Source organism: Solanum stenotomum, chromosome 11 (assembly GCF_019186545.1).
Source record: "Solanum stenotomum isolate F172 chromosome 11, ASM1918654v1, whole genome shotgun sequence".
Taxonomy (NCBI): Eukaryota; Viridiplantae; Streptophyta; class Magnoliopsida; order Solanales; family Solanaceae; genus Solanum; species Solanum stenotomum.
In genome coordinates, this window is record NC_064292.1 from 53,989,528 (window position 1) to 54,015,926 (window position 26,399).

A 26,399-nucleotide genomic window follows, 5' to 3' on the forward strand; every position below is an offset into this window, starting at 1 on the left:
GAGAATTTTGAGGTATTAACTCAAGAAATGACAGCAAAATGTAAATGAAGAGCTTGTTATAACAATTCTTCGTGTTTAAGAGTTACAAGTAGAGTTCTTTTTTAGTACTTCACAACTATGTTTCTTTCTAACAACTTGAAAAATGAGATAGTTCAATGCACTAAGCTCTCGCTATATGCAGGGTCTGGGGAAAGGGCGGACCAAAGTGTATTTCCCAAAAATAGCTTAAAGTCCTCTTCTCTTTCTGATGATCAGTAATATCTTCCAGCAAACTCCATATGCTCATCTGGGGATAACTTCTCTGCGCTGCAAAACTTCAGACATTAACCCCTTCATTACAAACAATCCACGGGGATTAACAACGATACAATGTCATGTTCTAGGAGGATAAAGTTCCCAGAGAGCCACTGTTGTATCTTCAGATGCAGAGGCCAATAATTTGTTATCAGCAGAGAATGAAACGGCGTTGCACTGCAGAAACATATTGTGAGAGAGGACATGAAAATGGTATGAAGTCAGTTTGACAATTGTTTAAGGGAAAACAACAGTCAACAGAAAGAAAAAGGGAATTGCATACCGTGGCGTTATGATATTTCAAAATAGCCAGAGGCTTTCCTTTGCGATAATTGTAAATCCTAACCCTGACAACGAAAGATAAGTGGAAGAGCTAATGTTAGAGTGACAATTGAAAACATGACCTACATGTTAAAAAATGTTTCTCTCATTGACAAAGGGTGTGCAACTACACCCTAAGTAGCCACAATGTACACAAATTGACAGTTTAAAAGTCTCTAAGATCCCTACCGTTGATCCCAACCAGCAGTTGCAGCGATTTTTCCATCTGGACGGATTGAGGTTCCAGAGATGCCAGGTCTCTCCAATACAATTTCTTTTCTTATCAAACAAGAACCCTAGTTTACAGAAAAAAGTAGGAAAGTTACTTTTACCAGATAATAGACCTGCAAAAAAATAATCCCACTAGTTGCAAGTTCCACAACTAATAACTATTAATAGCTGCAATCTGCAGAAGTATATTTACTCAAGTGTGGACAATGTTTTTCATTGGTTTGACAGTGTATTGCTGCAACAGAAAACTACACATATTCACAGATTAAACAAAATATCACAAAAGATGACCAACTTGTCAATGTATGTGGATAATGAGGTTCGAACATCAGAACCAAATTTTCCTCACAGCATTAAGGCATGCACATTTCAAATCAGTCATCAACCAAGACATTTAGTAATAGTTTCTTGCTATAAGAGGAGTTAACGTGAAAAATATATACACATCAACAGCACCATCCAACAATAGCATATCTTGCAATTTGAGATTATGTTGGAGTTACCATAGAATGGTCCAATGCAAACATCAAAATTTTCTCATCAGCAGCTCCAGAGAGACCACCTTTGCATTCTCCATCTATGCATAAGCTTAAAACTGCAGGGAGAAGACAAGATGACTTTTATGCCCGTTGTAAGTATGAAAATAGAACTAGAAAAGGTTCATTATGAAGCATTTTATGTATGGTAGAATAGTGTGCCTGGTTCTGAATGAAGCTTGACTGAAGTCAATGGGACTCCGGGATTACGCAAGTCCCACCAAGCAATGGATCCGTCCTCATACCTGTAGGCATATGCATTTGAATCTAGTTTGTTAAGTCAAGCACCAATTGATTAAATACACGTAAATCATTTTTTAACAGAAATTCTATCGAAGAAAGAATCCTAGATTGAACGTTGGTGGTATACAATGTGGTAACGGACGCCCCAAGACACAAAATTTAAAATGCTCTACTGTACTTTAGAAATCTTTTCTGCAGTTATATCTGGAGGAAGTAAACATTCAGGGAATTTCGACAATGTTGCAAATTACTCCTTATACACACACAAATGCAAATAAATGTATACAAGGAAGCATGGACATATGAATATGAATGTAAAGACTCATAGAAAAGAAAATATAAATTGGATTACTATTGGAGATATGAGGACAAACCCTGCCATAACACTTAGGTGCCCCTGAGATTCAGAAGGTAAGAACGCTTGAACTGCCATGCACATCCCTGGGGTTATGTACTTTATGAGAAAATGCAAACAGAAATTTTAAATCAAATTAAAAGGAGAAACAACAGTGAGTATCCTGAGAGAGAGAGAAACCCAAGCAGATGACAAAATTTTAGATGCAGATACCAAAGTATGTGCTACAAGCTAGGGGAAGAAAACTTGAAAAGAGAAAAAAAACAGACCTCTTTGGTTCGGAGTCTGATTTGAGAGGCTACCAGAGCTATGAGGCAGCTCTGCAATTCTTTCTGCAGTATTGACATCCCAAATCTCAACCTTTGCACACGGATTGGTTAGTGTTCAGTAAATTCCATACGACAAACTCAAAATAAAAGATAATGCATCAGAAATAACCATCAACCAACCACAGAAGATTGTTCCCCTGCTATAGCAACATATTTTGGTCCTTCACTAAGCTCCTTACCTGAAAACTTCAATATGTTAAACAGTATTATGACTCAAAATACTATTAAAGCAATGAACACAACCAATCAATATCCAGGTACACAAAGAAGCATACTTTACTTGAGAACCACAGCAATATATAGGAACCGAATAGCATCAAAATTCCAAGCAACATATAAAAAACACTCAGCATCAAGTCTTTATACACAACAAAAACCACAACAAACTGATTTTCTCGAGTACATGATTCCATTTCTTGATTTTAAGTCTTGATCTTATTTATAACATGTTGAGACTTGAATAATATGGTATTGTAATCTGCCTGCAACTATCAGACCTAAGATTACTTCAAATTGGATGAGATCTTATAATAAACTTTTGAAGATTTTTTAAAAAAAAAAATTGTTTAGAGAAATATGACAGTGGTAATTAGCACATTTTACAGAAGAAAGTATTAGTCTATTCCTTAAGCAGAGGAGCCATGGCTTTCAAAATTGACTTGGAACTTTCACTAATAATATGTAAATCATACCTGAAACCTGACAGACAATTCTTCCAAGGTAAAGATGATCAATTTCTGCAATTTGCACTAAGGCTGTATTCAGTTTGTTCTCATTATTCAAACTCCAACATATTCAAATAAGATGTGGATGCTATAATATTAATATAAAATGCAAAACAGTTGACATGGATCTGATATTTTTCTTTAGGTTTAAATAAAACCTATATTGAGAGATATTGAAGTCAATTTGAATAGCCCTTTAATATATCATTCAGTTGACCAAAAATTATAAAATCTGTAGTAATCTAGGTGAGTGCGCATTCAAACTCAAATAAGTCAAATTTAAGAAGTAATGGACTGAGCTTAATTAAAAGAGATGAACTGAAAAGTGAAGAAAAGGCAAGAACGAGATAGAAAACCTTTGGATATGGTGGAATCAGTGGGTTGATCTCCTTGTTCTCCCTTTTGCATGTCATCAACAATTTTGTTTATCTCCAGATCATCAGTCTCCAATGCCTCACTTGGTGACTTTGCAATTGATAGTTTGCAGAAATGATAAGCGTTTGTCTTTATTGTAAGTAATGGTGTCCTGTTGAAGCACAAATCACATTCCTAATCATAAGGTAAATGAAGATTGAACACCACCAAAGGGTAACGAAAGTCGAACTAACATGCCAGCAAATTGTAAGAAAACTTGTAAAAGAAAGTAAAGGAATGACTATCGAAAAGATAATGTTGCAAATATTAGTCCAGAAAAGTTGATAAACAAGATCCACTGCCCTTAGAACCCATTCCTTATAATGCAATTGTAATTATGATTTGACTGCAGTTATCATGAAATGAGTTAAGAGAGATCACACATATACATAGCATACATAGTGCTGAAAAAGATTTTTGAGCTCCAAAATGCAATGCATCAGTTCTCATACAATATGAAGGCCTAGAAAACTTTGAAACCTGCAGCACTAGTCACATTTAAGTCTAACTTCACAAAAAATAGAATAAGTGAAAAGATATTGGACTTAAAAAGACAAAATACAAAAAAGGAAGAAGAACTGCACCCCCCCCCCCCCGACAAGAAACAAAGAAGAAGCTGACCATGGTTGCCTCACAACATATATAGAACTCTAAATCTCTTAGTTTGCATGTACACTAATCATATAGGCATAATGATCTAGTTGCCAAATTTTGGGAAGTTTTGCAGTTTTGTTCTTGGCTTCTTGCATTTCCTGCTGATTGATATTGATTATAAGTTATGCCTTGCGAAACTGTTTCTGTTGATATTGTGAGATTACAATTCCATTTATTTCTATTCATCCATCAAGTTTCAAAGAATGTTAGATGGTTCTGTAGATAAAATTTCAAACAGAAGTTGTAGGGGGTGGTACTGCCCAAACTTTCACATGCTCAGCCCCAAGGGGGAGAACAAGTCTAAACTCACTAAAGAGCAAAGGTGACTTGACTCGTCTTTCTTCAAGTCCACTACCCATAACATCTTGTTGTACCGTGATTTTTTCTTTCAGATCACAAGACATTTTCTGGTTTTTAAATCAACTTTGCTATAATCAGAGGTAGAAGGTCCAATATTCTCGAGGGTTTAGTTTCTTGATACCACTCATATACCAATCTCTGCATAACTTTCTATAAATTAAATAAGATCATACTGCAGAAAATGTAGGATTTGTGACCAAGTTTGTGAGTCCAAATATTTTCTCCAAACACCCAGAAGGAAGGCATATTGCTTTAACGTACAAGAAAAAAGAAAGGCACATTGCACTAAGAAGTGATGATAGTAAAAGGCTTGTGATCAACTTTGAACCAAGAATCCAGGGGGACAAATAAGCTGTCATGCATTATCACACCAAATAACTGGTTCATTTAAGCATCCCACAGAATTCCATCACACAATGTGCAAAAACAAATGAATCAAGACGCAATCCCTGTAAAGTAACAAGCATAAATGAAATCCAACATGATATCAATACTAAGGTATAATTTAAAACATATAGACCTGAATACCTGGACAAACCTCCTTCTCCAAACTCCCAACATTTGACGCTACCATCCCTGCCCTGGCTGTGGAAATTACAGAAGGCAAACCTTAAACAAAATTAACCCAACTATCTGTAATAGCAGATGGCACTAAAACATCTTCATTTCAAACTCAAAGGTGTGATAATACTACTACTGACTGAAATATCAAACAAATTAACAGCAATTATAAAGATAGCGACAGAGGCACCTGATAACTTTGTTATCCCCTAGAACAGGACTCGCTGCAACACAAATTACCCCATGTGCTGCACTATGCACCCTGCAGTTAGCAGTGATCGACTATTAAACCCCAACTGTGTTAGGATCCAAGAAGAAGTTCAGCATACAACAAGTACCCTCAATCCCAAATTAGTTATAGAGAAGCTTGTAATGCAACAACAGCTATCCCTCAAATCCCAAACTAGTTGAGGTCTGCTAAGAAACAATAAATATGCCAAGTTGGGGTTGCAAAAAATTTATAATACAACAGTTACTATACTTATCCCAAACTAGTCCAGGGGACTAATTAAGAAGATGTTCAAACTACATGATGAACATGGGGAGCCAGCCAAAATATTATAAATCATACCATCAACAACAACATTCCCAGTGTAGTCTTACAAAGTGGGGTCTAGGAAGGATAAAGTGTACACAAATCTGACCCCTACTTCAGAGGTAGAGAGTTTGTTTCTGATAGACCTCGGCTCAAGGAAAAACAGTCCAAAGCAGTCCAGAAAAAGAACAAACGGAAGTAAAAGCATAATAAAGCATGCTGACAAAAACTACGATAATCGAAGTACAAGAACCAGCAACAACAACATAACTAGTATAATCCCATAAGTGGGGTTTAGGTGTACCAAGAAGAGGCCGTTTCCGATAAACCCTCAGCTCGAGTAAGCATATCAAAAATCAAGTAGTATAATCTAAGCACAAGAAACTATTATAAATTATACCAAGAAGAAGAAACTGTACGGTGCTGTACTGTGTCCCAAATCCGCAATTCTCCATCAGTTGACCTGCAATATAACCATATTATATGTACCCAATCAGTATGCCCTACGTCAACTTAATATCTGTTTGACCATGCTTCCCAAAAACTGGCTTTTGAGACTTTCACACACAAAGCTTCAATCTTTTTCCGAGTAAAATGCATGTCCAAACATAACTTCAAAATTTCCAACAATTACAACTTCAAAAATTCAATTTTTCAAGTTTCAACTTCAAAATCTATGATCAAAACCGGAGCCGGAGCTCAGACCAGTTTTGGGATTTTGGGACTTCCACTCACAACGTTCCAATCTTTTTCCAATTATAACACATATTCGAGCACAACGTTTTAAATTTCAAAAGTTACAACTCCAATAACTCAATTTTTCAAGTTTCGACTTCAAAATCTTTGATCAAACGTGAGCTTAGAATGTCGTAAATAACTGGAGAAGTTCGTTCATACCCAGAAAACAATATGGTTTTAGAAGGATGAAAACAAATGTCAGCTACCGAAGCGCGGTGACCTCGTAGCACTGAGACTGGGTCTGGCGATGGTCTTCTGTTCATTCCTTGTTCTGCCATTGGAGCATTATGTCAAACACTTTGCCTGCTTTTTATTTTTTAACCTTTTTTCTATTTTTTTTTATATATAAATGAAATAATCTCTTTAATTGAATTTCAAACGACTTATTTATTTTCATTGAGATTAAAATGTTTTATATTATAATATTAATATTTAAATGCTGAATAATTATGACGGTTTGTTTTTTTAACACATAAATGTGTACATTTTTCCCTTATTTAAAAACTAAGAAATATTAAAGTATTGTAATATCATTTATCAATGAAATATTATAAATTTTTAATGGTGGTTGTGAATGTCCATTGGGATGATATTGGAAGTGGTTATTGGCAGTAGATATTGATGACCATCATCGATAGTAAGTTGATAATTGTGATGGATGATAGTGACAGTTGATGATAGTGATTAATATTGATGATGATTAGACTATAAATAACATGGTGATTATCAAAAGTGATTAATGATTATGATTGTAAATGGTGATTAGAGATAGTAATAACAACTTATAGTGATTGACAATGACAATGATTGTGGTTGATGATAATGACAATAGCTACCTAGAAGGTGATCTCTTTAGTCCTAGGTATTCTTTTTGTGTACATATTCTTTGTTATTTGGCTAACTCGTCTAAGTGTTCTCCTTTGTCTCATTATCTATCTCGTAACTATTCGATTTTGCCCCAAAAGCTATCTCCTCCTCCTTTTCCTTTAGGATAGGATTCTCCTTGATCCTTTCTACATATCACTCTCGGTCGCCCAAAAAGACTAGCTATCTTTCTCTTTATATGCAATAGCTTGAAGATTGATAGTTTCATGGTATGAAATGCCATATCAATATAATTTTAGAGCTATTACCAAAAAAATTATGTATGACTTCTAAATAACATTCAATCTTGGTCAAACAAAATCATCCAACAAAATCTTGGTATGAATTTGTTTTAGATTAAATCCCAAAAAATTACAATACTTAATCAAATCTAATATTTTCATTTTAAAGTTCCCAAACATAAAAAGTTAGAAATAGAAAATATGATTATAACTCCATAAAAATTTGACAAATTGATCCAATTTACTAGTGATTAACTTCATAAGAATAGAATTCCTTCAATCTAATCAAATGTTTCAAGTTCAAGCCTCAAGAACAAAAAAAAACCTTAGCGGAAATATTTTTCACTTTATTGAATCTTACGTAATGTAAAACCGGATTAGTCGAGGTCATAATACACTTACCGTATAGTTGATGTAAAACCGGCGTTGTTACAACATTCAAGCCCAAAATCAAATCACTTGGACTTACCCGGCCCAATTCAGATAGGCCCAAAATGACCCAACAACTTCAAAAGTAACGGTAATCATCTTCTTCTCCTTTTTTGAACGGTCACAAGATTGAAATTTTGAATCAAACATTTCCGCCATTGAAGAGACCTTTTAAGTTGTTTTTTCAAGATTTTCGGTTTTTCAGACACCCTTTACAATTTTCTCTCATGGATGACATTCAATTTAACCCTTTTGAGCAAAACCCAGAAACCCCTTTTCCAGATTTACCCAGTAATTTTGAATGGGAAGAAAAACCCTTGCATCAAGAAACTGCAGTTTCTGCCATTGACCAAGATGAAAATTTTCAATTTTTAGCCGATTCGATGGTCTGTGACTCGGGTTCAAGACTAATCCCAAGTGGGTTTACTAGATCCAGCTGTACAGGTTCGAAAAAATCATTAATCTCTTCGATTTTCTTAATTGTTTGTATAATGGGATCTTCCTATATGTAAAATTACTTGTTTCACAGGAAAGTGGAGATTTTGAGTTCATTTTTTTTGTTAAATAGACTTGTAATTTAATATCTATATGCTAAAGACTTTTTTTTTAAAGTAACATTTCTGAATTGCTTTACTTGAGTGGAGGGTGTAGGAAACAGTAGGGGTAAGGTCTGTGTACACACCATCCTCCTCAGATCCCACTCGTGGGATTACAGTGAGTATGTTGTTGTTGTTGTTGTACCATTTCTGAAGTGTTGTGAGATGAGTATCAGTACTTGGTCCAGGGATGAAATACACTAAACTTTTGCTGAAAAATGAACTTTTCCATATCGTATACGGTTTTATACAGATTACATTTACCTAATTTGTTGATTTGGACCTCAAAACTGCAGGTCCAAATTACAAATCTATGACTGATAAGTTCATATATTGTAGCACTATTTTGTTGTAGTTACTGTTCCTTTTTTAGAATGCTTTGTCATGCTTAGTATTTTACCATGATCTCTTTACTTCCGTTATTTCTTTTTCGATTTGTTTTGATATTCTTTTCCAAAGCTGAGGGTCTATCAAAACCCCCCTCTATACCTCCCAAGGTAGAGGTAGAGGTGTAAGGTGTGCATGAAATCTACCATTCCCAAACCTCACTTCTGGGATTACATTGGATATGTTGTTTTTGTAAGAATGTGGAAAAAACGATAAATTTCGCTCCTATGTTGGATGAAACCTATTCTTCAGAAGGAAACAGAATTTTCTATATGATGTTGGGATTATGACTCGATATAGGTTAATCATCTGTATGCTTCAGAAAACAAACCAAAGGGGATATTATATAGTGTTATGAAATAATTCCATGTATTATTCACATTGTTTTATCCTCTTAGTCCTTCTCTTCTCTTCACCTTTTATCTTTTGAGGCTACTTTAGTTAGACTCATATATGTTTACATGGTTTGTTGAAATTAGAGGACCTTGTGCTTTTTGTTAATGCTGGATCGGAGACGTCAGTGGAGTTGGATTCCAGTCTGAGCTTTCTGGCTGATAATTTTTACCAAGGTGGAGAACCATTTCAAACAGAGGAGTTCATTACAGAGGGAGGTGAACATGCTTTCATTTACCAGTCAGCAAGATTAGGAAACTTCTGTTATCAGATTGACAATCTTACACCAGGAAATTACTTTATTGATCTTCATTTTGTCGAGATAATAAATGTAAATGGGCCTAAAGGAATGCGAGTGTTCAATGTCTTTCTACAAGATGAGAAGGTAAGTTGATTTGAGCATTAAAAGAGTTAGCTTTTGGTGCTTATATGTTGAAATTTGGAATTGAGAAGTTGTAACAATATGCAGGTTCTGTCTGATTTTGACATCTTCTCTGTTGTTGGAGCCAATAAACCGCTACAATTTGTTGACTCAAGGGTTTCCATCAAAGAGAATGGGATACTTTTGATAAAATTTGAAGGAATTATTGGCAGTCCTGTGGTGAGTGGAATTTGCATAAGAAAAGCTCCAAAAGCATCAGGTATTTTTCCTATTTGCATCTAACTATTTGAGTATTTTGTTGAGTGGGATTAGAAGGGTTGAGGAAGAACTAATTTATGTAGCTATCTTTGACTGAACTGCAGCTTCTCAAGCAGAACATGATCGTCTTACATGCAAAAACTGTGCAACTGAGATAGATTTTCCATCAGCACAGGTATGACATAATAGGTGCTGAAAACCTTCACCAGTAAGGATGTGTTTTGGTATGGAAAACATTTTCCATAAATTATTTTCCTCCATACCATACACATCCTAAGACTAATGAAATTTTAATGTCTATTTCTTGATCGCTTGGATAAATGCAGAAAAAAGTGGCACGATTGCAGTCAACAGCCAAGTATGAGAATAAGATACAGGAGCTTGGTGAATTGTTGAAGCGCAAGACAGATGAATGTTATCAATCTTGGATGTCTTATACTGCAGCTAACCAGCAACTAGAGAAAGTTAGGATGGAGCTGGACAATAAGACATTTCATACCTACTCACTTGGTAAGAGATATGAAAATAACATCTATTTCTGAGAACCATTTCAAGGCTTCTCTTGTAGATCTTGAAAATATTACCAGAATATTTATGCTGCCGTTTGAAGTGGTGGAACAAAACATTCTTTAAATGTCAATATAAATGGCCTTTATAGCCTTCCAGAAAGAGTAGTTTTGTCTAGCCACGTCTACTTCCTACATTAAGATCATTTCTCATTTTACATATATCTGGTCTTTAATACTTCGTAGTTAGATTTCCTGTTTGGTGTGTTATAGAATCTTAAAGAATCATTCCTACCTTCTCTTTGTACCAAAGAATGACTGAAGTTCAAGGTAACCTTCAACGTTAACTAGTGATGGTAGAAAATGGAAGTACAAAAGGCCTTTTGCATGCCAATTTCCATAGATGTGATAATGGAGAAACTACTAATTTGAGTTTGCTATCCGATTTTAGTGCACAGAGTCCAGTTATAGGTGGTTAGGGGGAGCTATTCTTTACTTTATTGGTGAGTCTATGACATTTATCTTTAGTTTTTGAAGAATAATTTTGAGCAATGTTAACCTTTAACAGATCAGAAATTCGAGGAGCAAGCTAAGACTATCACAGAAATCTCAACCAAGTATGAACGCGACAAGAACTATTGGCACATGGCGATCAATGATCTCGAGATGAAAGTAAAGGTACTTCCGAAATTCATCATGTAAATACAGTGATAACTTTGTAATTTCTTAGAGTTTATCAATGTATTCTCAAAGTAAATGCATATTTAATATTCTGGAAGAAATCATGCAGATAATGAAGCAGGAGCACTCCCAGCTCTCTCGCGATGCACATGAGTGTACAGACTCAATCCCTGATCTGAATAAAATGGTCTCGGCAGTTCAGTCACTGGGTTAGTTTTGGATTATTCTTAAATCGCATAACTTGACACTGATCATGAACTGAACGAATCACTCTTTATGATATGCAGTTGAGCAATATGAAGATCTTAAGATGAAGTACAACGACGAGCAAGCTAAGAGAAGAAAGCTCTTCAATGAAGTTCAGGAGGCAAAAGGTGCAATGTTTTTTCCATTAAACATTGCATTGAATCATTGATGGAAGTAAATAGAATCATACTTCCTTTTTGTTAACTTACTCATGGTAAGCCACCTTTTCCAGGGAATATCAGAGTATTTTGCCGCTGCCGTCCATTAAGCAAAGCTGAAGTCTCAGATGGATGCTCAACGGTCATAGACTTTGATGTCGCCAAGGATGGAGAACTTGGAATCTTAAATGGCAGCTCCACGAAAAAGACATTTAAATTTGACCGTGTCTACACACCCAGAGATGATCAAGGTGTTCCCCTATACAAGATTGAGAAAAACAAATAATAGAAAAGGTGTTCTCCTTCTAATAGTTTCATTGTCTTTTTAACAGGTGATGTCTATGCTGATGCTTCACCAATGGTCATTTCAGTTTTAGATGGTTACAATGTATGTATCTTTGCTTATGGACAAACGGGAACGGGTAAAACGTTCACCATGGAGGGTACAAAAGGAAACAGAGGAGTCAATTATCGGACTCTTGAAGAATTGTTTAAAATTGCGAAGGAGAGGAATGAAACTTTCACCTATGACATATCAGTCAGTGTGCTTGAAGTCTACAATGAACAGATCAGGGACCTATTAGCTCCACCGACAACATCAAAAAAGTAAAGTTCTTCTATTATATAGGAGCCTGTAGCTTATGTGCAATAAATGAAATCTTGTTATGCTTGACACAATAAAATTTCTGCTCTCTCTAATTAATTCAACTTCAATTTTGTGGAATCATTTTAGGTTGGAGATAAAACAAGCTCCGGAAGGGCTTCATCACATTCCAGGACTTGTGGAAGCCAAAGTAGAAAATATAGAAGAAGTCTGGAATGTGCTGCAGACAGGAAGTAGTGCACGGGCTGTTGGATCCAACAATGTGAATGAGCACAGTAGCCGTTCTCACTGGTAAGATAGATTAAGTTTCTAATTGGCCTCTTATTGCATTTTCACTGATTTGCTTTTACTAACTGAACTGACTATTTTTTTTTTGGTCAATCTTGTCCACTTTTTTTCAGCATGCTTTGTATTATGGTAACATCCAAGAACTTGATCGATGGTGAATGCACAAAGAGCAAGCTTTGGCTTGTGGATTTAGCTGGTAGTGAGAGGCTTGCGAAGACTGATGTCCAAGGTGAGAGACTGAAGGAAGCTCAAAACATCAATAGGTCACTTTCAGCTCTAGGAGACGTGATATCAGCTTTAGCAAATAGAAGCAGCCATATTCCATACAGGTAACAATGTGATCTTTGCTGTATGTAGGTTTCCGTTGGGTCATTGAATATGCATCCTGACATTTTATCTTTTTCACCAGAAACTCCAAGTTGACACATCTACTCCAAGATTCATTAGGTAATCAAATAGTTCGAAGTCTGGTTTCCAAAAACACCATAGTGTTCACAGCTGTAAGATTCCTGATTATCAAAGTTCACCGTCTTCCCTGCAGGTGGGGATTCAAAAGCATTGATGTTTGTACAGATCAGCCCGTCTGATAAGGACTTAAGTGAAACTATAAGTTCATTGAACTTTGCTACAAGAGTTAGAGGAGTTGAGTTAGGTCCTGTAAGAAAACAAGTTGATACCAGTGAGATCCAAAAGTTGAAAACCATGGTTTGTAGAATGTTTTCCTAGTGTTGTTTTTTGTTCATATGCCTATGAGAATTCTTTGTACAGAATTCTACTCAACCAGTTACAATAATCCTCATCTCCTTTTTTGGTTGGCAGCTTGACAAGGCGAAGCAGGAAACTAAATCTAAAGACGAATCCTTGAAGAAACTTGAGGAAAGCCTACAGAACTTAGAGAGTAAGGCTAAAGGGAAGGAACATGTTAACAAAACTCAACAGGATAAGATTAAGGAACTGGAAAGCCAGCTCAATTTAAAGACATCATTACATGGCCAATCGGAAAAACAACTTTCACAGCTTTCAGAGAGGTTGAAGGGACGTGAAGAAACTTGTGCTACTCTTCAACAGAAGGTTCCCTTTAATCAAAATCAAATTCAGCTTAGTTACAGATGTTGATTGAGCTTTGTTCTATGATCTATTGTTAATATCCTAATGTTTTGCTTATCGTTCTGATTTCACTTTTGTATTGATTAAAGATCTCAGAGCTAGAGAACAAGATGAGACAGCAGCAGCAATTTGAGTCTGAAAGCTTCAACAATAAGGTTCTTTTCATTGTCTGTTTCAGTATAGAGAATTCTCAACAGGCACATTGGATATTCACAAGTTTATTTGTTATATGCACATAAAATCAGGTCAAGGATCTCGAGGACAAGCTAAAAGAGCGAGAGCAAGAGTTTGTGTCTCAGTCTGACATCCTTCAACATAAGGTTCTTATTCTTCAAGTATATTACTATTGAAATGTGTGATCATCTCATCTAAAAGCTTTTAAGCTGTTAGAGAGAGCACACTTTTATTATTCAATTGTATTCTCAACAATTACCAACTTGAAGGTTCCCGTAGAAATTAGCAAGAATCTAAAATTCTTGTTTTTTTTTCAGGTTGAAGAGCTTGAGGAAACGCTGAAAGCAAAAGAACAGAACGCACAGGAGTGCATTCTACTCCGTCAGAAGGTTTGTTGCTTTCATCTTCTGCAATACTGACATTTCAAGAGTGAAATGTAACATATTTTAAGTGTATTATGGACTTTGATTTCTCCCCCTACAAGCCGAGGTTCTATCGGTAACAACCTCTCTACCTCCCAAGGTAGGGGTAAGGTCTGCATACACACTACCCTTACCAAACCCCACTTGTGGGATTGCTTGTATTTCTCCGCTATAAAACTCTTGGCAAAGCTTTGATGAAATGAAAAAAAACGTTATGTACTCTTACACTTCCAGATTAAGGAACTTGAAGACAAAATCAAGGAGCAAGAACAACAGTTAGCACGCATGGTTGCAGATTCTGATGCCACCAAGTCTTCAAGATCAAGCCCACTTGAAAGCAGCAAATGTTCTAGCAGAGACGATTTAACTAGTGACATTGAGCAACGTATTTTGAAGAACTCAAATGCTATCAACCGTCAGGCAAGTCAGGGGTCTAATTTGCTGAAGGGAAAGGACACCGTCCAACAAGTTAGGCGAAAGCGTTTGTCAACTAATAGTGAAGCAGAGAACAACGGTGTGTTGCCAACTTCGATACATGACAGGACTGAACAGGATTACCTTCAAGAGGCCAGAAGGAAACGTTTGTCTAGAAATGGTGAAGTAGAGAAAAATGTTACTCCTGCCATATCAGCTAACGAAAGAAGGACCAGGCAATCTGATCCCCCTAGACCAGTTACAAGAGGAATGAAGCCAGCTACCACAACTGCCACCAATGCTCAAAGGCCATTGATTCGTAACAAAGCGAGCAGAGAGACCATTCAGGCAGTTAAAGAGAGGGACGCCAAGAAAAGGATGTGGACAAGATAGTGAACATAAATGTTGGCCTCGACACCACGGTTATAAGCAACAAAAAAAAGAGTCCAAAGAAGCCAATTTGCATTCTTGTTGTCTTCACAATTACATTTAACTTGACATTAGTATATGTTTTGATTGGTTTGTGGTGCATTTTTCTTAAATTGTTTGGTGCATTATGTATATGCCATTTTAAGTGCAGCTTGGTACATTACTGTATTTGTATGTTTTATTAATCTACTTACATATTGTATCTCATTTTTAAGATTGATATAAAAAGTGGATGATTGCTCTAAAGGTGAATTATATCTGAAATTTGTGCTTGTTTTCACCATGGATATTTTTCACATTTTTTGTACTGGCAAACTGTTGGGACATAGAATTGTTACAATTTTCAGGAATTCAAATAACTCCAAAAGGCTGTTTCACAATTTTTACTTTAAATCACTCACAAAAATTCAAAAATAACTCTAATTTATATTTATGTCCAAATACAACTCAATTTCTAATTATCTTATAAATTGAAGAACAAATTCTACATTTCTTCAAATTTCACAATTTTTATGCCCAGATGACCGCTAAAAATGAGTTCAATTCATTCAAATTTTTCTTTGATCAAAATTAGTTGAGAAATGAATTAAATCTCAAAGATTCAAACTCAAATTTTGATTGGTTTTTTCTTTCTTATTTCTTCTAGAGAAATCCAACAGGCAGCAAAAATTAGAATCAACCTATATAACATATATTTTCGTTTAATCGACATTTAACAAAGCTTCCCCAATCGCATACCTCCTTGTATGAAATGTATCTTATGATCTCTTGTTCTTGTTTTTTATTAGGCATTTAGTCACTCATTTCGACAAATTTTACTAGTGAAATTATATTGGACATGTTATTATAAATACCCCGATGCAGAAAATGTAAAGTTAAATTAGTTAAAATCTCAATATAAATATCGAATAAAAAATAAAAAGATGACCAACTTGCCCTTAAAATATTTGGTTGGCCCTCCTATGTGACTTCATCATAACCATGTGTAACTTTTTTATGGGACCTTAGAGTAAAGCACAAATTGCAATTATTTATGAGGCAACATACAAGTTATCGTAAGTCTCACGGCAACAACAATATTTAGAAATTGATCTACCATCGAGTCAAAGCAGAGTGATAAATAGTATTTCATCCTCTTTTATTAAAAAGCGTCATGCTCTTAATATAAAATTTTAATAGAACCTCTATACGAATATCAATCACGTCTTTCTCGAAAAATGAAAAAAGTAAAATTCTAGATAATATAAAGTTGCTACTTTTAATACAATTAAATACCGATGTGGCCGGTGCCCAACCTAAAACACTACGATAAAGTAAAAACTTGATATCGACCTACCGTCTTAGGTACTGATACGTGTCTAATTTTTTAATTGTTTTTTTAATATAAAACTTTGTGTCCACAAATATAGTCTCTTTAAATTAAATTAATTGACAATATATTGTAATCCTAATTTTGTCTTTCTTCTTTCTTCTTCTTATAAGCTTTCCATTTTCTTTTTCTTCTTCTTATTGTATTATAAGGTTTTATTTTGATCAGAAGAATTTGAGTTGTCAAGTAGAATTATGGGTTATTTTTGGACTTTGATTGGTCATCTTCATACTATAGCCGGGTAAATTTTATTTTTATTTATTGAATTATATGATTTGCTTTATAAACTTCATATCATCATATGCTTTTACGATGTTTTAATTTGTTTGGTTTATTTTAACTTAATACGAAATTTAAGAAAGTAAATATGACTTTTGAATCTTTAGTCTTAAGTTAAAAGGATGTATTGAAATGTCTGAAATATGTTAAGTGAAAAATTGAAATTGAGGAGTTGCTTAAAAAGAAAAGAATCGTTTTTTTTTTAAATAGACTAAAAAAGAGAGTGAGAAGTATTTAGCAGGAGTCCGTTTTACTAAATTAATCTTATTAGTTATGATTTTGGAAATCTCTTAAATTTGCGAAAATGGACAAGTAAATGAGAATAGTATGTTTATGGTTTGATTCAGCATAGAGTTTAGAAAATATTTTTTCCGTCTCAATTTATGTAAGACTCTATATATATTTTAAGAAAGGAATATATTTGTGAAATTTTGTAAAATTATGTGTTTATAAATCATTTCATTAAGGTATAATATTTTGAAATATCTCTTTATGATTTGTTTTAATTTTTTAACCAAAATATTGCAGGCCAGTGACAATGTTGCTCTATCCTTTGTAAGTGTTTTAAATTATTATGTTTATACTAAGAATTAATTATTATTTTTCCTTATAAATTATTTTTTTAGGATGATTTTTTTTTTTAATTTGGTGGTTTAATTTATTTGAATAGGTATGCTTCAGTAGTAGCAATTGAGACTAGTGACAAATTGGATGATGAACAATGGCTTGCTTATTGGATTTTTTATTCTTTTCTTACTCTTATGGAGATGGTCCTTCAACATGTTCTTGAATGGTAATTAACTTCTTAACTTTGTGAAAAAATAAAATTTAAATATTGTTCTTCCGTTTCAATTTATAGTCGGTCTGAAAAATTAATAATTTATATTTAGAATCAATTTAAATTTAAACTTTTAATTTACTGTTAATAAAATGATTTATAGTCACTGCCCACTTGTTTCTTTATTACTTGGTGTAGACTTTACGTTGGGTGTGTTTGATCTTAAAAAACAAGTGGATTTCTTACTCATTTTTAGTGTTTGACTAGCAAAACATTGTGGGGTAGGTTGGGGTGGTGGGTGGTGGGTGCGTTGGAATGTGTGGAGAAGATAATAAACTTGAAATATCAGTACCTTTGGAACTTGTTTTCCTACTTTGAGTTGAAGAGTCAATTTTTCTTATTTTTAAAAAACTCGTTTGCCTAAAGAATATTTTTTTAACCAATCAAATATAGGAAAGTTGAAAAATCGAAAAACGTTTTTCCTCCCCCTACCAAACACACCCTTAAAGCTTCAATAATATGTCTTTCTATCTTAAACTTCATTCTAAGTCAAACATCATCACATAAATTGAAACAGAGGAAATAATAATTTTTTTGGTTGAGAAAAGTGATTCATCATTTTTTTTTGTTATTTTGAAATATATTATAGGATACCAATATGGTATGATGTGAAGTTGATATTTGTGGCATGGCTAGTTTTTCCACAATTCAGAGGAGCTGCATTTATATATGATAAATTTGTAAGAGAAAAAATAATCAAGAGATATAGAGAATCATCATCATCACCACAACATAACAACAAGTCTCCTAAAGCCAAATCCAAGACTAAATTTGTGGACTTCATCACTCCCAAAAAGGTAACTTCATCAACCATTTATATTGTTTGTCTGATTTTAATTTGATATGAAATTTAAAAAAATAATGATATTTTTTCATGAATTTAAAATTTTGTAAATTATTGCAAATGTTAAACGACTGTCTAATTTTACCGGTAAGGTGATTAATTAATATAGTCTACTATTCATAATTCAAGTTGTTTAGTTTATTTATTGATAACATATACTTATGTTGAACAGGGAGAGCATGAAGCTTACTAAAGAGTGACAAATCATGAAGATTAACTAGTTTTGTTAATTAACATTAAAAAAAAATATTGTAGAGTGTTATATTTGGCTTGTACATTTTAATATATGGTGTGCAATAATATTTGCTCCCACTTTTGTAATTTTGGCACAGGGACCAAGCTTTATATTATATAAAACTCCACTTTTGATATTTTTTGATAAGTTATATATGTGAATGTTGTCGATGTCAATGTTAATGGGATATATTCATAAAATTGTGTCCTTAAATTTGAATTGTGTTGTTGAAATTTGAATCGATACTCCGATATAATAATATAATAGAACTTATACAATCAATGAATCATGTTTAATTGCAAGATGTTAATTCTCGTTAATGTTGATATATATTATAGTCGTAGAAAAGCGAGAAAGAGAACGAGAAAGAAAAAGCATTAGAGGTTTAATTAATAGAATACATGTTATAAGGCACATAATTTAACATGATAGCATATAACATATAAATTTTAAGTTTGAGTCTCAACGTCATTTATCATTAAAAAGAATTTCATATAAAACAAATGAAGTGTGCACTCTAATCTAGGTTATATTATCAAGAAAGATCATGGACTTGCAAAAAAAAAAAACTTGAAAATTAGCGATTTTGAAATTTTGACCTCAACTCACTCCATGAGAAAAATAAAAAAAATCGATCTTATAATTTTATGCATGAAATAAACATGGTCAAAAATTCAAGATCACCCTCCATCCTCCAAGATTATTTGTATAAATCACCAAATAAACCTTAGATAAAAGGTAAATGAAAGGCCAACTACATGGGCCGAACAAGAGAAAATAAAGTAATATTTATAAAATAACCATTTGTTTTATTTTATTTTCTTTTCTTGGCTACAAGTTAAAGTTCTAACTCCAATAACCAATTTAAGGCCCCAAGCTCAACCCAACAAAATGTAGGCCACAAAAGCTCAAAACTTTGGTCTAATATATTCTAATCAAACGACTAAAGGCCCCTACCACAGATAGGTCATTAAACTATAACCAGAAAATAGTGATGTTCAAATTAATTAATATGCACGCACTTTAATAATCGTTACAAGAGAAAAACATACTCGTGTCAAACTCCTTTACTGCGATACATCACAAATTCAAACACTACAAGATTTTTATGATGAAAGAATAAAATTATACTAAACCGACAAATTCATAACAAAATTCATCTGCGTAGATAAATTCCGTTACCAATTTCATGACGAATTTTTCGGTGTGTTTTAGCTGGTACCCATTGTCTTAGTCATGACGTCTATTACGGAGTATGGATCAAAAACAAGGATCGGTGAGACTTCTACATGTATTATTAGCTCAATGATAACATAATAAAAGGACAAATGCATAAAATATACATACTAGATTAAAGCAAACAATAAGTGTTATGAACTTAAGATATGACATTACCAAATGTTTTTATTAAAAACAACTCTCTAATCTTTTATATATTTCATATATGTTTACTTTATTGACCACTAAACGATATTTTTCGATATTAAAAGAATCTTTTTCGTGGGGCAACCCAAATCCAAATAACATTTTTTAAGTTTGTTTTCATATAATTAGAAAAGGTCCAAAAATTGTAATAATGGGATATTACATAGTGTTTTGTAATTTTGCAGAACTAACAAAACAAAATTTGCACAAAGCGTCCAAATTTAATGACGTTATTCAATGCATTTTTCTCGTTTTGGACACTAACCATTTTAGTAGCAAAAAAGAACAAAAAATGAAAGAAACCAAAATAAAATGATTACATACCAAGTACCAACCCATATTGTAGAAAACGTTTAATGAACAAATAATAGACTAGAAAGATTTTTCAATACAAATTTTTTTAATTCTGTGAATGGTCCAATTTCTATTTGGTACGTTAACTAACAATAACGTATTCAGTGTAATCTCATCACTGAATTATAAGAAAGGTGATGTGACGCAATTTTAAGAACCTCGATCAAGTGAAAAAGAATAATGCGACGAAAATATCATGTTGAAAATAATGAAGAAAAAAACCAATAGCAACTACATATAATTTGATGATCCAACCAAAAAAACAACATGTAATGATAGAACCGAAGATGGTGTGTCAATTGATTTTCCTTCAAATATATGGATTTTGAAGTGAATTTTTACAAAATTTTATTTAATGTTACATAAGTTATTAATGTTCCGATCCTATAGAAAATTATTTAAATATCCAAACTTGAAAGTATCTGATTAGTATTATAAATATATTCAGAAAGACCTAAAATTAAACTTTTAATTTTTATCATAAAATGTATATTTGTCTGTATTATAATTAGTTATTTCAGTCATAAAAATACCTTTTCCCCTCCTTTTTTATGGATGTTTTTTAAAACTTCTAAAGTATTATTCCAGAATTTAATTTTACAAAGAATATATTTTTATTTGGTACAACCATCAAATATTTGATATCTACTGATTCAATTAATTTAAAGAGAAACGTCTGTACTAAGCTTTTTATATGAGCTTAGTACAACCATCAACACTAACCTTCTGTACTAAGCTCTCAGTATATGAGCGTCTAAAAAAAATCAAACCACAAGGATCTATTGTGTACACAATCTTACCATATATTTCTACAAGAAGTTGTTTCCAACTGTTTGAATTCACCGTGACTTCCAAATCACGTATAACAACAACTTTACCAGCTACACTAATTTTACAAACTACTTGACCTCTCTACTATTACTCGATCACCCTAACCGTCATATTACGATAGAAAAATAAAAAAATTCTAAATTATTAAAAAAAAATAAAAAAAATACCACTTATTTATCGTGAAGTTGAAAAGCACATTATAGTTTCTCTATCATATAATAATTCATGAATTTCACGCAGATTTCTAAATTGACATTTGTAGTTGTAGTTCTCTTCCAGAGTGTCTTTCACGTTATTCACACACCCCAACCCCACCCCACCCCCTCATTTTTTATTTTTATGTTAACAAAAATATATATTATATTATCATGTATATAAAAAAAATATTTATACGATCAAAATATTAACTACCATGTTATCACTCGTATTTTTTGTTATACTGATAGTATAGAAAAATATTTATTTGGTATTTACTCGTTATAACTCTATGATATCTAAATGTAGATTACTGATGCATAGTTATCGAGAACAAGATAAAGGTTGCGACAAATATTTTGAAACGAACTTTTGACCGTCTAGTGCCGGACTATAATAGTAATTTGAAAAGAAAAAGTTTGTCCAAAAAAAAAGTAGAATATATGGAAATTCTAAAGTTCCTAAAAATATAGTTATATAAGCTATATTCTTACGTAAGTTTGTGAAGCTTTTTAAGGTGGTTAAGATTTTGTCTCAACTTGTTAATCTTTGCTTTTTGATGAAAGTGGAAATGTTCCATGAAGCTCACAAAAGTTTATGTATGTGTCACTCTTAACATAAAACTTTTTTTTCTTTTAAAAAAATATTTTTTATTTTGAGTCAAGGATGATCATTCGAAAATAATAACCTATTTAGTTATCTTAGACAAGATATAAGGCCAGATAATTAAGGTTTACATATGTATCTTACTTTCTCAAAATCGCTTGTAAAATCGAGTGATATATTATTGTAAAGTAAAACAAAATAAAAAATCCACAAAAGGACCATATATGTATTCATATATATTACACACCATACTAATTAATTAAAAATCTCAATCGTTTGATAAAGAGTATTTCCTTCTTTAATCATAACACACTTTGAATGGAATAAAAACGCTAGGTAGCTTCTTCTTTTTTCTAGGGAGGTGGGAGGGGGGGGGGGGGGNGGGGGGGGGGGGGGGGGGGGGGGGGGTTAAACCAAAAAGTGCGGGAAATATCATTTAATTAAGAGCTTCTTCGAAATTTTATTAGAAGAATAGTAGAATAGTAGAGGATTAATCTTTTTGAATAAAATAATTGAAGTGAGTCATTTTCTATAGAATTATTATAAAAAATTCATAAACTTTAAATACTATATTCGACTTCGAGAATGGGGCACATTACCCAAGTACATGAAAAGCTAGGGGAAAAAACAAACTTGTAAGAACCCCAAGTTCATAGATTCTTATGACCCTTTTACTCAAAAATGTTGACAGTCTTATATATGCATTTACTACACTTTCAAGCCACCACTTTATCAGACAACAACAAATCACGGAATTTATTTATCTGATTTTGATTTGACACAAAAAAAAGATTTTAAACTAAAAATACGTAAAATATTTTTAATTTTATAATCTTAAACATGTCATACAGAAAGTTAAGAATTGTCATACATTCTTTCTGAACAACCTAAAAATAAAAGTAAGATAAACAAATCAAAATAGATGGATCGTAGTATGATAAAACCCCACACAATGTGTGTGTGAGAGAGAATTATATGGAGAATAGGGAACAATAAAGCTGCAGCTAGCAGTGTATACATAATACTATATAGGCATGAAGTTAAACAATAGCAGGTTAGGCTCTGAAAGGACCTCAGTAACTGTTGTATTTCTATCACACATACTTATCTCTCCTATTTACGTGAATCACACTATCAGAAAATCGCTAATTTTCTTTCTTATAGGCGATTCATTGGAATTTAGCATCCGACAATACATAGAAAATTTTGGTAGTGTATCACATAAAATGATGCAATATTTTTGAATAATTTAACTTTAAGCTTCTCATTTACACTTAACGCATAATTTTATAGTCTAGAGCATACTTATGAAATGTATTAGACCAGAAGTTTCAAAAGTTTTTTTTAAGCGATGGACAACGTCTCTTGCTAAATGACAAAAATACTTCGTTAATCCTTTTTGACGATAGATTACCGTGAACAACAAGTTAGCGATAGATTATCATGAAACCATATATATATATATATATATATATATATATATATATATATATAGCCTATCTAATGATAAATTTCACACCTAATTCATATTTGTGTCTAATAGATGTTGTTATATAAATTGAGACGGAGAAAATAATAATATTTTTTTATATATATAAGATAAAGAAGTCAGAGAATTGGTTACCTGATATACAATAGAGGGAGACACATTGACACAATAGGACTTCTGAATATATACTGACTGACTCAACATACAATAACAAATCAAAGATATCCCAATTAAGTTTCCCATCTTTTTACTGACTCTACAAAATAATCTATCACCAATCCCAAAAATGTATTCAAGAAAAAAAAAATATAATGGAATTAACATATTAATATTCACATTTGATTATATATGATATAATGATCAAAATCATATCTGAATTATCACTAACTTTTTGTGACTTTTACACCGTTATTCTATATTGTTATCTAAATTATAGTTATTGTGTATTAAACACACCTTGAATACTGACTAGACTATCGCTATCGATCTACTCAATTAATCCGATAATATTAATTAAGAGGTATTTTTGATTTATTAACTCACTATATATGAAAGGACAAGAAGCAACATGTATATATATAAACAAAAAAGAGGAGGTGTGTGGTGGGACTAAAAACTACTAGTGGAACATGAGAACAAACAATGCAACAAACAATATTGAAAAATTAACCACCATCATTATAATCATAAACAGTTACAATAAGTTCAATACTAAAAACTTTAAATCGATGACTTACTTAACATAAATACCAAAAAAATAAAATACTAATTCCTAATTGAAAGAAAAATAGACCTAAATAGATAAGTATTATAAATTTGATTTTTTTTTACCTCATAATAAAATAGAGTTAATTAATTAATTAAGGTAGTGTACTATATTGATTCAAATTGCTCCAAGCTTGAATAGTACTATTCCAATTGTTGACATTTTGATCATCATTTGCATTTCCATTTCCATTGTTGTTGTTGTTGTTGTTGTTGCTATTTGTTGAATTTGGATTTACACCAAATGAGTTATCAAAGAACCATTCAGTTGACAAATTGTTCCCATGATGACTTCCCATAGTAGTACTACAATCTTTTCTTGAATCAACATTGTTGTTTCCAAATGTTTCTTGATGATCTTCTTGTTGTTTCGATGATGAAATCTCCAAATTTTGGAACAAAATTGGTTGTGGTTTTTGGATTTGGATTTGGTTTTGATCATCATGAAGAGGGATTGATGATGAAACAATGTTTTCCTTTTGATTTTCACCACCAAATAGCATGGCCAATCTTTGTTGTTGTAATTTCCAATGCAAATCTTGGTTTATTGAACTCAAAGACTCTATAGAAGATGCCATTGTACCATGATGAGCTCCCATTGATCCCATTTCTTGAACTCCATCAGTACCTGTTCAGACATAATATAATTAAGTAAGTACAAGTATATTAATTATAATTAAAAAGATGTATAGTCCCCTACATCTTAACATGTTGTTAGAACAAACCAGAGGTCGTAGGTTCAAATTTCACGTGTTTAGGTCATAATTAGGCTTGAGAGGAAACGACACTAAAGCCTCGAGTTTTACACTTCATCATGGTATGAGAACACACGAGATATGCTGATTAAGTTCAAATTAAACATCACCGTTGTCGTGTTAAAAAATTCCAAAGAAAACTTTCGCATGTTTGACACATAATAAAAAAGAATCAGACCCACACGTTAAAGACGTGTAATGACACACAAGACAATTAATTGATTCTTACCTTGTTTTAGCATAGAACTTGAGAAAGGGAAATTATTATTGAATCCCAATAAAGAACTTCCTGAAGGATCAAGACTAAAACAAGAAGTTGATCCAATATTTGGAGTTGAATTTTCACCAAATGAAGAAAATTGGTTGAAAATACTTCCACCAACTGTTGATGTTGAAGTATTATTATTCAATCTTGGAAAATTTAATCCTCCAAGTTGAAAATCCATAGCTGGTGAAAGACCATGAAAAAATTTAAGTCCACCAATATCTGAAGAACCACTAATTGTATCTTTTGAATCCCCAGAAAATCTTGAAGAAGATGAACTGGTCTTTATCTTCTTGTTTTTCCTGCAACCACCACCTATTGGAACGTTGCGTAATGCGCCCCCTTTAGTCCAGTACCTATCGATACATGATATAATTAAGTAACTAAAAAAGCAATTTTTCCAACAATAATATAAGTTTTTAGATTAAACATGTTATCAGAGCAGATAAAGCGTGTCACCGTTCAAAATCTCACAAAAAAAACCCAAAAAAAGGATAAAAACAAATCGTTAGATGAGAAGGTTATACGATTCAAGAGTTAAATAAAACTTTTTAGATAGAAATAAATCATAATAATTTAAAAATGTTATCAGAGCAGGAAAGACGTGTATGACAATTCTAAACCTCATAAGCCACCCCAAAAAGCAAAATAAAAATAAAAATTGATAAGACGGTCATACAATTCAATAGTTTACCTTCTGCAAGTCTTACAGAAATGTCTTGGTTGCGAAAGACTATAATTGTTATAATAGCAAAACTTGGTGTTGGGAGAATCACATCTAGGACAATTCAAAGCTTGTTCTTTTGGCCTCGCCCCCATGGGCCCACCACCACTACCATCACCACCACCAGAACTCTGGCTTTCGTCTTTGTTATCTTGACTCATCATAACATAAAAGGATTTTAGCGACTTCACTCTTCTTCTTCTTCTTCTTCTTCTTTCTCGAGTGTGAAGAAGAGCTAGCTAGCTAGTGAACAAACCCTAATAATGAACAGTATATATAAAATCAAATAAATATATATATATAAAGAGAAATGATAAAAAGGAGAGAGGTGGAGGAAATTAAAATTTAGTTGTGTTTGAGTTTCCTTTAGAAGAGGTAAAAGATTTCTTTGAATGGTTTCATGCATGGATTTTTAATTTTGTAAGATGAGAAGATGTTGATAGATGCTTGTGAACTTCATCAAGAAGTTGTTTTCTAATATTATTATTTTTTGTTGTGAAGAGAGAAACTAACAAAGAAAGAAAAATGAGTTGTGTTTGATTGTTATAG

General features: G+C 32.8%; 4 protein-coding genes across 4 annotated transcripts; 2 read left to right on the plus strand and 2 right to left on the minus strand.

Moving 5' to 3' along the window:
• Nucleotides 1–40: 40 nt before the first annotated feature.
• LOC125845306 (protein DECREASED SIZE EXCLUSION LIMIT 1) lies at nucleotides 41–6,624 on the minus strand. Its single transcript, XM_049524789.1, has 13 exons — nucleotides 6,456–6,624; nucleotides 5,959–6,021; nucleotides 5,214–5,285; nucleotides 4,991–5,047; nucleotides 3,391–3,560; nucleotides 2,430–2,488; nucleotides 2,250–2,340; nucleotides 2,000–2,066; nucleotides 1,545–1,627; nucleotides 1,350–1,441; nucleotides 805–911; nucleotides 578–641; nucleotides 41–471 (listed from the first exon to the last, which is right to left on the minus strand). The coding sequence occupies exons 1-13, from the start codon at nucleotides 6,572–6,574 to the stop codon at nucleotides 373–375; spliced, it is 1,143 nt and encodes a 380-aa protein (XP_049380746.1). The 5' UTR covers nucleotides 6,575–6,624; the 3' UTR covers nucleotides 41–372.
• A 1,323-nt stretch (nucleotides 6,625–7,947) lies between these two features.
• LOC125845261 (kinesin-like protein KIN-14R) lies at nucleotides 7,948–15,044 on the plus strand. Its single transcript, XM_049524731.1, has 19 exons — nucleotides 7,948–8,275; nucleotides 9,294–9,592; nucleotides 9,677–9,848; nucleotides 9,952–10,022; nucleotides 10,174–10,357; nucleotides 10,922–11,031; nucleotides 11,144–11,243; nucleotides 11,322–11,408; nucleotides 11,513–11,689; nucleotides 11,771–12,044; nucleotides 12,172–12,333; nucleotides 12,444–12,659; nucleotides 12,740–12,777; nucleotides 12,872–13,035; nucleotides 13,150–13,401; nucleotides 13,527–13,592; nucleotides 13,683–13,757; nucleotides 13,929–14,000; nucleotides 14,268–15,044. The coding sequence occupies exons 1-19, from the start codon at nucleotides 8,059–8,061 to the stop codon at nucleotides 14,838–14,840; spliced, it is 3,309 nt and encodes a 1,102-aa protein (XP_049380688.1). The 5' UTR covers nucleotides 7,948–8,058; the 3' UTR covers nucleotides 14,841–15,044.
• Nucleotides 15,045–16,292: 1,248 nt separating this feature from the next.
• Nucleotides 16,293–18,580, plus strand: LOC125844377 (HVA22-like protein e). The gene is made up of 5 exons (XM_049523681.1): nucleotides 16,293–16,486; nucleotides 17,053–17,079; nucleotides 17,195–17,317; nucleotides 17,952–18,159; nucleotides 18,379–18,580. The coding sequence occupies exons 1-5, from the start codon at nucleotides 16,440–16,442 to the stop codon at nucleotides 18,397–18,399; spliced, it is 426 nt and encodes a 141-aa protein (XP_049379638.1). The 5' UTR covers nucleotides 16,293–16,439; the 3' UTR covers nucleotides 18,400–18,580.
• Nucleotides 18,581–24,017: 5,437 nt separating this feature from the next.
• On the minus strand, nucleotides 24,018–26,337 carry LOC125844315 (dof zinc finger protein DOF5.7-like). Its single transcript, XM_049523605.1, has 3 exons — nucleotides 25,821–26,337; nucleotides 25,091–25,482; nucleotides 24,018–24,734 (listed from the first exon to the last, which is right to left on the minus strand). Exons 1-3 carry the CDS (start codon nucleotides 26,012–26,014, stop codon nucleotides 24,202–24,204), a joined length of 1,119 nt encoding a protein of 372 aa, XP_049379562.1. The 5' UTR covers nucleotides 26,015–26,337; the 3' UTR covers nucleotides 24,018–24,201.
• Nucleotides 26,338–26,399: the final 62 nt, after the last annotated feature.

Excerpts from the sequence above, each read along its gene's own strand:
- LOC125845306 (XM_049524789.1), bottom strand. The coding sequence starts at position 6,574 with ATGGCAGAACAAGGAATGAACAGAAGACCATCGCCAGACCCAGTCTCA. Across the intron at positions 6,022-6,455 it reads AAAACCATATTGTTTTCTGG|GTCAACTGATGGAGAATTGC; the intron begins GTATGAACGAAC and ends GTTATATTGCAG. Across the intron at positions 5,048-5,213 it reads GGGGATAACAAAGTTATCAG|CCAGGGCAGGGATGGTAGCG; the intron begins GTGCCTCTGTCG and ends TAATTTCCACAG.
- LOC125845261 (XM_049524731.1), top strand. The coding sequence starts at position 8,059 with ATGGATGACATTCAATTTAACCCTTTTGAGCAAAACCCAGAAACCCCT. Across the intron at positions 11,032-11,143 it reads ATCTCGAGATGAAAGTAAAG|ATAATGAAGCAGGAGCACTC; the intron begins GTACTTCCGAAA and ends GAAATCATGCAG. Across the intron at positions 13,036-13,149 it reads TCCAAAAGTTGAAAACCATG|CTTGACAAGGCGAAGCAGGA; the intron begins GTTTGTAGAATG and ends TTTGGTTGGCAG.
- LOC125844377 (XM_049523681.1), top strand. The coding sequence starts at position 16,440 with ATGGGTTATTTTTGGACTTTGATTGGTCATCTTCATACTATAGCCGG. Across the intron at positions 17,318-17,951 it reads CTTCAACATGTTCTTGAATG|GATACCAATATGGTATGATG; the intron begins GTAATTAACTTC and ends AATATATTATAG. Across the intron at positions 18,160-18,378 it reads ACTTCATCACTCCCAAAAAG|GGAGAGCATGAAGCTTACTA; the intron begins GTAACTTCATCA and ends TATGTTGAACAG.
- LOC125844315 (XM_049523605.1), bottom strand. The coding sequence starts at position 26,014 with ATGATGAGTCAAGATAACAAAGACGAAAGCCAGAGTTCTGGTGGTGGT. Across the intron at positions 25,483-25,820 it reads TTCTGTAAGACTTGCAGAAG|GTACTGGACTAAAGGGGGCG; the intron begins GTAAACTATTGA and ends ATGTATCGATAG. Across the intron at positions 24,735-25,090 it reads AAGTTCTATGCTAAAACAAG|GTACTGATGGAGTTCAAGAA; the intron begins GTAAGAATCAAT and ends ATGTCTGAACAG.